Source organism: Caloenas nicobarica, chromosome 5 (genome assembly GCF_036013445.1).
Source record: "Caloenas nicobarica isolate bCalNic1 chromosome 5, bCalNic1.hap1, whole genome shotgun sequence".
NCBI classification, from domain to species: Eukaryota; Metazoa; Chordata; class Aves; order Columbiformes; family Columbidae; genus Caloenas; species Caloenas nicobarica.
The window spans coordinates 65,899,540-65,915,138 of record NC_088249.1 but is presented as its reverse complement, the minus strand read 5'-3'; the positions used below and the strand labels follow the sequence as shown (position 1 = coordinate 65,915,138).

Below are 15,599 nucleotides of genomic sequence, written 5' to 3'. Positions count from 1 at the left end.
TCTGCTAGAGGGCAATAATATTTAATGAGGGATTTTGCTCTAAACTGTAAATTCTTTAGAGTGTGAGGTGCCCAGCCTGTCAGAATAAATAGACGAGGCTAAAAACATTTACTTTGAAAATGATTGTTCATTTCGGAAGGCACTGAGTGATCTCAGTGGAATATAACTGAGTCACTTGAGTTTTGGATAGAGATCAAATTCCCAGCATGTATTCTGGCAGCGTCTCTTCTTCACCGATTCCATTCCTCAATATATATTTTTTTTAATGTTTTGATGGCACATGCAGCACTTCAGTATATATGCTGCTATCATTCAGATTTCAGATAACTTTCAGTGACTTCTTAGAGATTGAATTAATAAATAAATAGCTTTTATCCATGCTTATTTACAGCCTTTATGCCTACGATTTCTTCTATGTCCACTTATCTTATGCAAAGATGTATACAGCAAAATTGATGATGTAGCAGTAGGAATTGCCCAGTAATGTGAAGTAAAATGTAGAATTAAAATTTTACATTTTGAAATGTAATGTTGCGGTGCAGTTTAAAGTTTAATCGGCATTACTGTAATAGCTGGACAGGGCTTCATAGAGTTAACTCCTTGTTTTCCACGAAGACTCTTTTGCACTTCTATGGCCCTATTGCCTTTGCTTCCAGGACATCAGGTCAGATGCTGGGAAATGAGGAGAGCGCATATAATAAAAGAGTGTCTCTTGTACGTGAGGGTTTACGTCAGGGAAGAAAATCTTGGCTCCTGGATGATCTGAAAAGAAAAGCTTCTTAATATCTCATTGGTTATGTTACACAGCATAAAATGCGCATAAACGTTTGTGGATATTGCAGTCGTGAAAAATGACTATCGTTTAAAAAATATTTTTAGTGTAAGAAATGCAGTTGTAGCACACTAATGTGGAAATAAAGTATGTAAAGAGAAAGATTTAGCTGAACTCATTAGATTTTTTTGGTTTGTTTTTTAAACTGGTAATTATAAGGAAATTAGTTGCATATTTCATAAAGAGAGAGCTTTGTTTTCCTGTTTTCGTGTGTACCTATACACTGTTTCTTAAATACTTATTTTTATTAAAAGCCAGTAATTAGAAGTTCTATATCTTCCTCTTCTTTCCATCTTCTGTTTTTAAAACTGAAAGATCAGGGTTTTCTGCATTTTGATCTAAAAGACTCTTTTCTTTCGTTGCAGGTTAATAATGAGAATGTAGTGAAGGTTGGCCACAGGCAGGTGGTGAACATGATCCGCCAAGGGGGCAACCACCTCGTGCTCAAGGTTGTCACAGTCACCAGGAATCTTGATCCAGATGACACAGCTCGAAAGAAAGGTACATTTTTCTCTTTTCCCTAATAGACTCCTTTTGGTCTTCCTCCACAGAAAACAGAATAATGACACGAAATTACTGTTTCATGAGTTCTGCTTTATAGATTTAACTTTTAAAATTTGAAATACTCTAATTTAAAGTAATTTCATTCCGTTGACTTATGTGTTAATATGTGACAAAAAGGGCAATATTCCCTTGTCATTCTTGCCATGAAATTTCATCTTTATTGCTCTTTATACATTTATAAGTTTGAAGATCTTGTAGTAAAATTTCTTGCAGCATTGAGAAAAAGCACAAAAACCAGATCATGTTTTATTAATTAATTTCAAACATGCTTGAGATGTTAGTTTGACTCCTCTTGAAGTCATAGAGAACTTATAATTTTGCAAAACACGTGTTTTAGAAAGGACCTCGGTAGGAATAAGAAAGCAGCATGTTTAGATTGAAGTTCTGTTAGGAAAAAAAAAAAAAAAAAGTACATTTTAATGGGAAAATTCCTCTAGATGAATTCAAAGCAGAGGAGTTGTTCCCGGCAGGGAAAATCCCTTCTCCTCCCATAAGCAGAAAACACGCACAGCTTCTTTTTCTGCCACTTGGCTGCCAGCAAGGAAGCAGCTACGCCAAGAGAGGTTCATGTAGCATCGTGTGCCACAAAGACTTTGGGAAAGAATCGTCTGGGTAAAACAGGAAAAGTTTGTTTTTCCAGTTTAAAAGCCTGGGGGTTTTAACATTAACTTAAATGGAGATTGTGGGTTAACCTATATCATAAGTATGGGGTATTCCCTTAAAAATTTCAATGTGTTTTCCACCCACCTACCCAAAAACCACCACCAAATCTTCACCAAAAAAAAAAAAAAAGGCTTTTACACTATTCCTTCACCTTAGATGCCCTTGAGTTTGCTCAGGTAGAAGCTACTTCGGGAAGTCATTAGGCCCACATAATTCCCATTAAGCAGAAAAGATTGCTGCTGCTAACTAGTGTTCAATACAGCAGTATCACGTTTTTGAAAACTCTTGTTCCTCCCACCAGTTTCTTGAATTGTCACTCACAGGCTGGCACCCAAGAGTTCACTCTTTGTCCATGAGTAAAATTTTCTGTCTGTGCTGTGAGCGTTCTTGATGTCTAGTGCTTAAAAAACATAAAATAAAATAAATAAAGCACCTTGCGGGGAGGGGAAAGGCTATGTTAAAGTAAATAATGTACACACGTGGTCCTGCATTATTTTTAGCATGACAGAATTACTATTCACACATCTTAAACCTTTCACCTCTGCCTTTTAGGGTGCATCATATGGGCCGTAAATAGAAGTGTTGTTGTATACAACCCAAAGGGAAGTTGTTTCTATGAAAACAAACTCAGTTCTTTGTCATCTCTCCAGACCCTTCTATTGATAACATGGGAGACCTTCTCGCTCTCTACAACCACCTGAAAGGAGGTTGGAGCATGGAGGGTGTTGGTCTCTTCTCCGAAGGAACAAGCGATAGGACGAGATGAAATGGCCTCAAGTTGCGCCAGAGGAGGTTTAGATTGGATATTAGGAAAAAAATCATCCTGGGAAGGGCTGTTGTGCATTGGAACAGGCTGCCCAGGAAAGTGGTGGCGTCACCATCCCTGGAGGGGTTGGACAGACATGGAGATGAGGTTCTTAGGGACATGGTTTAGTGGTGGACTTGGCAGTATTGGGTTAACAGTTGGACTTGATGATCTTTAAAGGTCTTTTCCAACCCAAATGATTCTATGATTTGCCAAAAACATTCACTTTTGGATCTTGTCCATTTTTGATGCAAGTGGGGAACCTTTCTTGTTGCTTGGCAATTGCTGTTGTACTTTAGGAATTGTGTGGAAGGATTTTCTTGCCATCAGCCTCCTCTCTGGTGAGGCCAGTGTCGGGTACCCAGCCTCATTTACCAGTCCAGCATTTTGTGCAGTTTCCCTCACAGATTTGTTGTCACTTCTCCTGTTGGGGAAGGGGAGAGCACATACTGACATTACTATGGACAGAACTGGCACTGAACTGGAGCTGTATTTTTGTTTTCTTGTGACACGTTGGCATTCAAACCTCTGTAAGAAGGTGATGGATCTTAACAGGGAAAGGATGATGCTGCCATAGTGGATATAGGTGATATGGGAAGAACATTGTCCACTTCTTTCCTCCATCACCCTTTTTTGCCCCCAAACTCCCTCTTTTTGTCAAAATGGTGTAGCCTGATATATAATATTGGCCAAAACACTTACGAATCTTGAATTTTTCCTGGTGTCCCACAGCCATTTCTGTTCAATGGAAAGCTCCAACTTTCTACCAACATTGGCATAATCTTTTCTGATGTTATGCTCCGTTCTGAGCGCCAGAAACACTGGTTATCAGGATACTAGAACACCTGCTGGATTTTAGTTTCTGTGCTAGATGATCGCCTTGATATTTTCAGATCTTGCTTATTCCAAGGATCACCTCTTTTCCCTAGTCTCACTGTAACGATTAAGAGAAATTTGAATCTTCTCTCTTGTATTTCTCAGATTTAACAGTTTCTTCAAAAATGAGATTATTCTGGCAGAGATTGGCTGGTCTCCAGCAGATTTTTAGCTATGTACATTTATTAGAAGGAGAGGCACAACTGCTGTGAGGCACTTTCTCTAGAAAGTCTTTTTCCTACTGAAAAATAGACGTGCACAGTTATTTAGCTTTAAATGTTTCTATGTATCCTGTTACATAAAAGCTTGCCGATGTGTCAAACAACCTACGCGAAAAGTAGGAGCGGTATAGGAATTCAGTACATGAAAAGCATCTCAGGGGTTTTTCCTCTGCATGTATGTATTTATTATTACTTTATTTAACGTAGCATATTCTTTTAAATAAATATGGAATTGTGTATGTGACTATAGTGGTTTAGAGATGGGTATTTACTTACGCTGTGTATCCTTCTGTTTAATGCAAAGCGCCACCACCTCCTAAGCGAGCTCCAACCACTGCACTGACCTTGCGGTCTAAGTCAATGACCTCAGAGCTTGAAGAGCTTGGTAAGAAAGTGTTTTTTGACAAGCATGCTGGTATAATAGAAATGTAAGAGAGATATATATATATGTATATACATTAAATCGACTAAGAGGAACTGCACTGTGTACAGTATAGAGTACAGAAAAGGTTTTAAGAATGCTGCATCTTTGGAGAGTTCAAATATGCATGATTTGCATGAATAATTTTTTGTTTAAACTTGTGCCTTTACTGCTACGCAAGAGAATGTCGATACATTTGATGCATTGTCAGAGTTTGGCACATCTACTAAAAAATAATGCTGTATCATATTTTGTTAGCTTTGCTTTCTAAATTTTCAGTTCATCTAATATTGTTTTATTTTAAATTTCTGTGGCCTCTCATTAGTGGATAAAGGTAAGCTGCCAGAAGCTGTTGTTAAAAAGCTGACAGTGTTAAAGCAGCTTCAACTTCAACTTGTTTTCATTAGACCCTGATCTGAAAAAGTGCATATTATGATATCACTTTGACTTCTGTGCATGATATAAGCTTAATTCTTCGCACTATTGGTAATAAAAAAGCGTTGAGCATTCAGTCATTTATTTGCTAATTTTAAGAAATGTGGTTGTAGATTCCTTTACTTGATTGTCCACATTCTAGATATGCATAATTCTTTGGGAATTTTGATTTGTTTTCTAGAAGTGAGGAAGGTCATAGTTCTTTTCTTTCTAGTTTTAATCTGTTAGGTCATTAAAAAGTAGAATTTCTGCAGCTAGACTAATAAATATCTTATGGATGGACCATATATACAAAGAGGAAAGCCCAGCGCATGTTTATACATGATTATTACACTAGAACAGTGTGTTTAGCAAGTGATAATTGGGTATAAAAACAAGCCACATCCCTCATTGCAGACTAATGGAGTCTATCATTTAATAAAACCATTTTTCCATGTAATCCTACATTGATTTAAATACTTACATTTTATAATCATTTTTGTTTTCTGGCATGGACTCATATGACGGCCAACTGGAAGGAATCAAAGCTTCGCTTCCACTTTTTTTTTTCCCTGGAAGTCGATGTTTTTGGGGCAGATGGACCCCATCCATCCTTTAGTGAGCCAAGTCATAGAGCTTCAGAGGGAGTTCTGACCAACGAAGTGGTTACTGTCTTCTCTATGTTATAACAACCAAATTGAAGACCAAAATAATACAGTTGGATTATTTAGCTCTAACAGACCTCAGAAAATTTGACTGTTTTGTGCCAGGAAGTTTAGGAACCCGACTAAAGGTTTCAACAGTTTGTGAATGCTCCATAATTTTTCTTCCAGGAATAAACTTAAAATATTCTTTCTGGAGCCACTATTTGGGTTTGGTGTTTTGATTTGTTTTCCTTTCATGGACTGCTAAGAAGCTGGGTTGTAAAACTTGGCTGGCTTATCACCAAACTTTCCCAAGGGGACAAAAATACTTAGGCACCATTTTTCCCCTTTCATTATGCCCTCTGCAAATCGCTTTCAAACTGAGGGTGGTGTTCTTTTTCTCTTACTTTTCAGTCGTACGTAGTAGATACTGTTCTTAAAGCAGAGAGAAGCAGCACTCTTTTCTAGGAGAAAACAGCTTATTAATCGTAAAGTCACCTCTGCAATGAAGACCATCGTATTTTAGCTTTTTCACGCCCTTATTCAGGTTATAAAACTTGATCGCAGTTTGTTCTTATCGGCTGGCAGAGGCCACGCAGCTCTTGTGACTAGCAGCCCTGGGATATAACTTGATTTTTTTAAGCACATTTCCCATCCGTATCTTTATCCAAATGGGACGGATATTACAGTGGCAACAATTTGAAGAATAATCCAAAAGTCTGCGTCCCCTGATAAAGCCATAGTAATAGTAGAGCATGGCAGAAATTTGTCTTCTTCCCAAACAAGACCATAACTACCAGTTCTGAACACTTGCCACCCTAGCAAACAATATGCCTACTGTTATAAATAACATCTGTGGTCTACCTATTCTACTGTTTGTCCTGTAAAAGGGCTATTGTCAGAAGGAACAAGAATTCTTAAATTGCCCAAGAACCGAATAAACTTCCAAAAAGAAGATGTTCTCACTGTCATCAGTTAAAAGTTGTCTTCTGACGTAAAACACAGATTGTATGTGTGTATTTATATATAATTTATATATCTGTATATGTGTATATATTGGACATCTGTATGAACTATGAGAACACCCACATTTTTATATCTATTAGATTATCTAATGAATAAGCATTTATTTCACAACATATATGCGCAAACTAAATAGGAAGTATATGTAGATGACCACTGTGGATGTTCTCATCAATATATATGTGTAATCTTTTTTCTGAACTGAAGAAGCTCATGGTCTCAATAATGTCTCGTGGCAAAGAATTCCACAGGCTAATTATGTGCTGTGTACAAGTGTATTTCCTTTTTATTGGTTTTAAATGTGATGCCTTTAATTTTATTGAATGTCCCTTGTTATGTAATAGAACAAAAAGGATAAATAGAAATTCCCCATTGGTTTTCCCTTAGAGTATATATCTTTTGTAATTTCTCCTAGCTAAGCCAAACAACGTGATTGAAAAAAAAAATTATATATCTTGCAGTCTTTACAGTCACTTGCCTGGCTCTGAACTCTACTTATGGTTTTATTGACATGTTTTTAGCTACACTCTTCTCCACAATACTGAGCAGACGATCTCAGTTGTTCTCTTTCAAATGAGTTAATCCAAAATATGGCAGATAACATGTGCTAATGATTCCTTTCCACTTCAGTCTGCAAAATACCCTGTTATCATAGTCTGAAAGCCCTGGTATCAATAAGTTGCCTCAATTACTGTTTTTAAAAAAGAATTTAGAAAAAACATTTGTACGTGTTTCCCTAATACCTACAGGGGAGCAATTCCTTATAGTTAAAGTATAAACCCTGATAAACTCTGCTTTTGCCAAGCTGTTTATCTGCTGTGGTTTGATAGAAATGTGTGTAGCAAAGACTGGTAGGGAGAGACTTAGCTTCTTAGATGGCAGAAAAATGTTGATGCTCAAAATGACAGACAAGGATTTAGCGTATAAAAATTACCTTCAGAATTGATTCACAGTTCATTCCCTTTCTATTTCCAAGCTTCAGTACGGAAGAAGAAGGGTAAGGGGAAGCATTTTGTCTCTTGTTTAACCTGTTTCTCACCTTTCCATAGTGAAGGATAATAACATAACGTAAATGTTGGCATACGGTCCAGTTTATTTTATGGTGTCAAATGTACATTAATTATTGTATATGTTTTTTTAGTTATTTAGTTAATAAATTGCAAACACACTAAGAGCTCAAACAGAAGACTACATTTGAAAATATTTTTCCCACATTTCTTCCTTTTGTCTCCTTTCCTTCATCTTGCCCTTTTTTTTTTTTTTTCCTTCTTTGTACCCAACTCTTTTTCCAAACCCTTCCATATCATCATCTCCTCATAGTTCCTGTGCTAACTGGCAGCCACAGAGAATACGTGGCCAATAACATCCTCGGTGTAGTCCTACGTTAGTGATCTCACTTGTCTTCTTGGTGGCCAAATGTGACTCCCATCACCACCGCGCTGTCTCTGTCTCAGGAAATAGGGATCTTGCACACACCACTTGAACTTTTTGACCTGGAGAAATGCTGCTCTGCACAATTTTTAGGTTTTCAATAGAACATCTTCCACGCTGTCCCGTATGCATGGAGTTACCCTCCCTGAACTGATTCATAAGGCCATGACCTTCTCCTTGAAATCTCTCCTAAAGACCCATTTCCCCTGTGATCCCTATTAAACAATCATCTCAGTAATGAGGGCTAGGCAGAGGGGTAGGTAGAAATAGTGGTGCTACTGGATAACTGTATATGTATGTATACAAAGTTTTGTTGGTGTTTAGCTGTATTTTTCCATGCTCCTGTATGTCATTTTGCTTTCGTAGATTGTGAGCTCTCCTGAGCAGGGACTGTGTCATTTACACGTTTTCATGGTGTCCAGCCCAAGGAAGAGTCTCAAACCTCCCCAGCTGGTAGCGGGTAAAACAGTCGATGTTCTGGTCCTGCTCCTCAACCGAGTTCAATGTCACGGAAAGGAAAGCCAGGCTGTAGGCAGTGTCCTTTCTCAACAGGGAAGCTTTTGCTTTTTAATGCTAAATGGGACAAAATTAGGTTATTTTCCACTCTTTATTTTTCTGCTCTTTCCTGACCTCCTTCCTGGTCACTGAGATTCCAGCTAGTGATATTTTCCATTCTGCATTCAGAGAATATGACAGCATAGACCCCATTGCTACTGGTATTTTTCTGAAAAAATACAGTTTGGCAGCATATAAAAAAAGCCTTTACGTTGTTATTGTAGAATCTTCTGTCAACCAAAAAATCAGTCTTTTGGGTCATAGGTGAGGGAGGCATTAGGATGAAAATAATGACTTTTGTGGTCCTGTGTGACTGGTTTTGTTGGTTGTGTTTTGAGAGGGGTTCTGGTTCATTAGGAGGGTAAGAGAAGGGAAAGACATAGGCTGTATTTTTTGTGTTAGGGATAGAAGATACGACGTTTGCGTCTGAAGAGATGGGTAATAAAATCTTTAGGTTCACAGCAGTATGGCATGGGCAGTATTATAATTTTATCGCAGTTGCGTAGCAGAAATTACTAAAAAGTAAGCTGGACATCATCTGTGTGGCTGACTTTCTGTGTACGGTAGTTGGCTGATGCAGGGAGATGGCATCTGACTTCCAGATGTGTGTTTGGAGGGGATGTGTTTTCAGTTCTAAAACGATTTTCTGGATTTTGTGGCATATCGGGGAGGGGAAAGATGCCTTCTTTTTCCTTTTGCGACTTGTAGGTTTTCGAGAATTGTTGAATGAGTAAGTTATGGCAGCATGTAACTAACAGTTAGTTGTAGCAGCACTTTTTTTGGAGTACTTAAAATATAATTCTAGGCAAAGTGTAGTTAGTCCATTAATACTGAAGTATAACCGAAACATTCATGCAGCAAATTAAAATGAATATTTGAAAATACTCTAAAAATAACACATAAAAAGAAAATTTATGAAACACCCAATGCATTATTTTGATCATAATTTTCATCATCATGACAGAAAATAGATGTCATTAGAGTTTCCAAATTAATATTTTAAAATAATAAATCTAATTCTGTTTATAAAAGGTTTGTGTGGCTCATGAAAAGCTTGTGTTTAAAGAGTTTTTCCTTCAGTTTTTGTTTTGACTTGTTGACCAATAACTTCTTGTTGATGGAGAATTTTAAAATAATAGGATACTTAAGGAACCCATCCATAAACTAAGATCTGCAAATGTCTAGATACATGATTTATAAGTTTCATCCTCCTAACCTTTCTCTACTGCCAGGAAATGGGTTTCATTCAGTAAGCGATTTGGGATTTTCAGTGAAAGCTGAAGTGGACAGTGTTTAATTTTAAAAACCTGATCTAAAAATCCTCTAAGAGGAGGTACAACATTAAGAATAGAGGAGGCTAAATTTTCATGGTGAAATGGGAATGGCAAGAGAAATAATTCTTCTACATTAATAAATATTATTTGACAGTGTCACACCAGTGTCACTTGTGAGCTGGGGGAGTGGTTTGTTTGTTCTTAGATTTGAAATGGTAATCAATATAAAATAACCCCTTGATATGTGTTGATACTGATCTTTGGGTTTTGACGTGGGCTGCAGCATCAAATACAAATGTAGGATTTTCCTCCTTTGAACACTTTATAAACGCTAGTACCACCTGAGAGATACAGAACAACTGTGATAGCGTCAACACAGAATATCGTTACTTGACATCAAGGCTTAGCGGCATTTGAATAGAAAAATATCAGTTGATGGCATTCAAAAGAAATATTATTAGCTCTGTCTGCAATTAGCATCCACACTTCATCCCATTCCTGTTGTCCATTGTTTCAAAGGTGGCACATTCTAATGGCATCTGAAACAATGAAATTGCAGAGCAAATATATATAAATGAATGCCAAACAGCGGATTACCTTACGGTGTCATGTTATGTTTGAAGAAACAGCTCACAAAGACGTCTGGGTTCAAAATTCATTTTTTTATTTCACTGTGGTGGAGTTGATGATGGAGATTTGTCTGCAGGAAACAATGGAAATACCATCAAAGCAACTTTTACAGCACTCACAGCGTCGACTCCTTCGATAGTTTCCAGCATCTGCAATGCTTCTACGTTGGAAGAAAGTTTTCTGATCTTCACCAGACACTGTATTTTAGAAGATGAGAGCAAGAGGCATCAGGCTTAATGAAGAATTATTGAAGGGTATCCTTGTAAGTAATTGATTTGTATTACATGTTTGAAATTCTAGTGAGATAGCAATATATTAATGAGATAAAGGTTGTCATCAGGTTGTTATTTTTCATAAGCACGAAGCAGTGACCCTGGGCGGTGTTTGTGAAGTATATGTGTGAGAAAATATGGGCCCCAATTTTTTTTTTTTTTTTTTGATGTAGCAAGGTTACAAGTTTTATGACTTGTAGTCTGACTTGTGGGGGGTGTAAGAAAGCATAGGATTAGGACCCTGCCTACAACATATGTGCTTTTAAAAAGCTGTAACCAAAAAATATTGCAACAGAAAAACATACAAATCGGCATGTTTCAAGAAAAACAATCCTAACCCTATGGTTTCCGCTGAAAAAAAAGAAAATTTGGCCCGTAGCTGGCAACGTACTGATAAGCAACGTTTGGCACAGAATCTTAAATTAACAGGTAACTTTCAGTACCGAACGTTTCTTTAAACCAGGGTTTATGTTGCATGAGGTGGGCAGCTTCAACTAACATTTTGAAAAGCCTGGAAACCCTGAGCGGAGGTCACTTGACCCTCTCTGTGGGCATTCTTCTCATTTACACTAGAATTATCTTAAATTCGTCAACTTGTTTTTGAGTGCATAGCGCCCTTTCATGATACTTGTTTTTCTTTGCTACAGGACAGTAATTGAAAAGGTTTTAAAAACCCTTCTGAATCAACCAAACAAGACAATGGTATAAAAGAAGTTGGAAAAGGAATTGTAAGTGTTAAAGAAAATGCGGGGTTTGTAGCATTTGGAAACAGATGAATTAAATACGTTGGCATATGTGAGTGTCACTTGCTATACACAGATATTATTAATTGAATATCTAACCACATATTCAAAATCATGAGTGCTTGAAAAACAGTAAAAATTGCATGTATTTCCCAATGTGGTACAGTTAGGGCAGTGGAAAAATTTTCAACACTTTTAATGTGTTCTCTCTCTTTTTCAGGAGCCAGGGAGATGAAGGACTTGTCTCCCTCATCTCAAAACTCCCTTTGCTGCTATTTCTCTTTTTTTCCTTCAAATGTTCATATACCCGTGTTAATTAATTTCTAACATAATTTAAAATAAATGTCTTTAGATAATTCACCATAGTTCGTTTGTTTTTTCCCCTTGTTGTGGAAGCGTGAGAGTAAGTGCAAGGACAGAGAGGGCTGCAAGTGTCTTAGGTCCTCCACCTTTCTTTTGGGTTTCTTTTGGCTGATTTTCTTTCGTGGCTAGGCCAAATTTTCAAATGCTGTCTCTTAAACAGAACATCAAATTGCCGCTTAAATTCCACCTGGCTTGCAGGGTAGGAGTGGGTATTGACTATATTCTCTGTTTTTGTTCTTAAACAGAAACCACTGTTAGACAATGACCATTCCTCTTTCAAGGTAGGCTGAATTGTAAGGCTTCAGGATTGCAGGTGCATTTTAAATGCCTGTATCATTATTTCATTAATTGAACATACTGTTAAAGAGCTGGTACTTGAAAATTGTATCTATAGAAAGAGTTTGAGCGCATCACTTTTCTGCCTTCGTTAAAATTACTTTTGATGGTGTGAATATGTAAATGTGATTGACATGTGCTAACGTGACGATATTTTCAGCCCTAAAAACACAAATAAGACTTTCTTTCAAGAAAGTTTTGGTAGTTCTTTATTGCGAATACATACAAATCATTTTCATAAATAATGTAATGGTATTTATAGATACTCTGTGCTAAATGATTAATTTTAGTCACTAAACAGTTTTTATGTTTTACTGATTTATTTTACATAGTTTTTTTTTTTTTTAATTTTAGTGTACTTTGTAGAGCTTATAGTATCCCAGAGAACATTCACATATTTTTACTTAATTTTCATAGAAGGAAAGTCTTTCAAATGGCTTATGCTTTTGACTGTATTGCAAAACACTTCTGTTATTTCCTCATTATGCTAACTGCTAGAGTAATATTCTCTGCCTTTGTTTGCAGTATGGTAAATATGTGATTTTGGCATTGTGGTTTAAGCACAATCCTGCAAATTGTTCATTTGGGGTGGGGCTGGAAGAAATTAATTCTAGATTAAAATGTGCTCATGGTGGCAGATTTATGAGGATTAGCCTAATTGTCTAAATGAAACCTCAAATCATTCCATCACTTTATGTTTTTAACTATGCATTTACATGACAACTGTAGGCTGAACTTGTCGTTTCTTTCCTCTAAATATGATCATAAACAACAGATTTGGATTTAAATCTTAACCTTTAACATTCTTACTCTGAAAAAATGCTTTAGCTAAGGTTAGCCTTTTAATTCTCAGCAGTATGTTGAAGACCTGGTTATACTTTACTTTTGGTCTTTGACGAAATTTTATAGCTAAAAAGAGAGACAGTAGTTTTCAGAAATATAGCTAATATAGCGGAGATCCATTTTTAACCATCTGCAAATAGGAGTCACCTGTTTGTCCCCAGGGCACTACAGATCTGTTCATCAAGTACAATTGTTTCTATGACATAAAACATTATGATAGGAACTTCTATGGTCTGATCAACCTTTCTTTTGACATCAGCAGGTTCTCATCTTTCTGCTGCCGCCCCATTAGTACTGGAAAGCTGTTCTAGAATTTTGGTCGTCTGCTTCTTCGAAAGCATTGTCTAGATTCCCATATGCGGTTTGTCCAAATGGTACTTTACATAGTTCCCCCCACCCGCAGGCGTTCACCCTGAAGTATTTATCAAGTATCTTCCCAGCTATTCTTTTACAAACTGAGCAGGGCAAGGTCTTTTGCGTGTATATATATATACATATATATATATATATATGGGAAGTGACAAAAATGTAAAAGGAATACAATGTAAATAAGTGCACCTACTTTTTCTAGTTGCTTTTTTTCTTCCGTATGTGCAAGCTGATAATTATACACATAATTGCTCATGGTATTATGCTGAAAACAAGCTACTTATAGTTAAAAATAAAATACACTTTAAAAATTAATCCATAGGATAAATGCAACACTGCAGCCATATTTTAATGTAGTTTAAACTATTCCATACTTTTCTAATAAGCACACATAAAGACTACCCCTTTAGTTTTGGTATTGCTTATATAACTGATCTCTTTGGATTATTGACAAGGAAACAAATTTTATCAGCTTACGAAAGAAATGAAACTGAACTTGCAAACTCATATTTAGGGGAGGCGATGGAACAAAATCTGTGCATATGCAGTATCTGACATTAAGGGCTACGTGCCCAGACCTGTTGACACCAAAGAAGAACGAATGTCCTGTGATTCCCATCACTTTTCAAAAGGAAAAACACTTGTGCCCAATATTTGACTGTGGTTGACTGCAGATGCTAGAAAAGGTGGGTGATACTACAGCGCGTAGGTGCAATTGGCTTTGTGTGAAGTTTTGCATAACCGATGGCGCCTGGTACAGTTTCTGTCTGTATCTATCTTAGGTATTTACAAGGCATCTATCACCTTGGTACCTAAGCAGTTTGAAAAATGCACCCACCCCAGGAGGCATCATGCAAAGACAGGCAGAGGCCCAGGTCCAGAGCAGCAGAGGCAGGTCCCAGGAGGCTCCCCAGCTGTGGTACCGCTGCTGTTGAGCTCCTGGCCCACTTGGTGTGGCCAAGGAACATCTCCACCTACTTGTCAGCAGGAAGACGGTACCCCCAGCCCTCACGTCCAGCTCCACTGGTGGGGCGTCTGAAATGGAAATGTAATGGAAAAGGCAACGATCCGGTAGCAGAGGTGAAACAGAAATGGTGGGATTTCAAAAGGAGGGATTCTTAAAGAGCAGCACATCTCAGGGGAGGGATCAACTGCCAGTCCAAGTGGCAGGTAAGGCACGACGCAGGCATAAATCTCAAATGTTCTTCAGTGAACCAAAGTTAAAGAAATACCTCTGATGTCTCTAAAGTCTGTCTATATCCAAAGCCCTGCTCTGTTCTTGGCCTCTGTCTCAGTCCTCTATCCCTACAGCTGAATCGACTGTTCAGTTCTCTGTGTATCTTAACGCAATAATTGCTACGATCCTGAATATGTCTAATAACAAACTTAAAGGACTCTCACTGGTATCGAATGTTGTGGTGCAAAGAGACAGCACGGTGTAGCAGTGCTCCAAAGTGATGGACACATCCATGAACCTAAAGGCTGGAATAATCCTGGCTTCTAATCACCATGTTCAGAACAGGATGGGGCAAACTTGCAGGCACCAGAGATGGAGCAGTTCCGCTGTGGCCACCAGGAGCAGTTGCTGATCCACCACATCAGACCGAGCTCCCTACCAGCCCAGTGAAAACACTCGTCCAGGCAGCCGGCTACGGCCTTCGCTGCCGAAACAGAGAACCTGCCTAACGGGAAAGAAAGGAAGATAGCCAGGACTTTGATGAAGGTTCACTAGTCACAGTTACGTGGACCACCTTAATAACAGATCTCGTTTTTTCTTTAAACGCAACCAAATCAGTGAGGTAAAACAACAAACTCTCCAGAATCCTGTGAGTCCCGTGTGGCTTTTGGAAATAGCTGCATAGGACTCACAGGGATCAAAGACTGAAGTGCAGTGGGTCACTGACTTCCAGAAGTTTTTATTTCCTTTAGCCCAAATGCATACTCCTTTCTGATCCCCTTACTTGGTCATTTGAGGATCAAAAAGGGAGCCATGCCATGTCAGAGCAAGGGACGTGAGGTCAGGAACACGAAGCAAGTCACAGTTTTGGAGGCTGCCAGTTCATTGGCCAGTATCGCTAGATATAGATATAAAGATATATATATAGAAGCCGTAAGTGACCTATTTCGCCTGTAAGTCTTATATATCACTGTAAGCAAAATGCTTCATGTAGGAATGGTGTGTAAGGCGGAAACAACTAGAAAGATCAGGGCATCTGACCTCTTCACTTTGCTTCACACCTACGGAAGCCAGCTGTGCTTCCTTGTACCCACTGTATTTAAAGCTCGGATTTAAGAGAGATTTTTTTTTTTTTAAGCCAAT

The 15,599-nt window shown here is 37.9% G+C and overlaps 1 protein-coding gene across 2 annotated transcripts in view; it reads left to right on the top strand.

Annotated features, from left to right (window-relative positions):
- The window catches only part of SHANK2 (SH3 and multiple ankyrin repeat domains 2), a 274,462-nt gene that overhangs the window by 234,782 nt on the left and 24,081 nt on the right, over positions 1-15,599 (top strand). For both annotated transcript variants that reach the window (XM_065636008.1, XM_065636009.1), the window contains 4 exons: positions 1,198-1,333; positions 4,266-4,346; positions 4,708-4,716; positions 7,440-7,460. In XM_065636008.1, the coding sequence (XP_065492080.1) occupies positions 1,198-1,333; positions 4,266-4,346; positions 4,708-4,716; positions 7,440-7,460 (247 nt within the window). The remainder of the gene's footprint in view (positions 1-1,197; positions 1,334-4,265; positions 4,347-4,707; positions 4,717-7,439; positions 7,461-15,599) is intronic.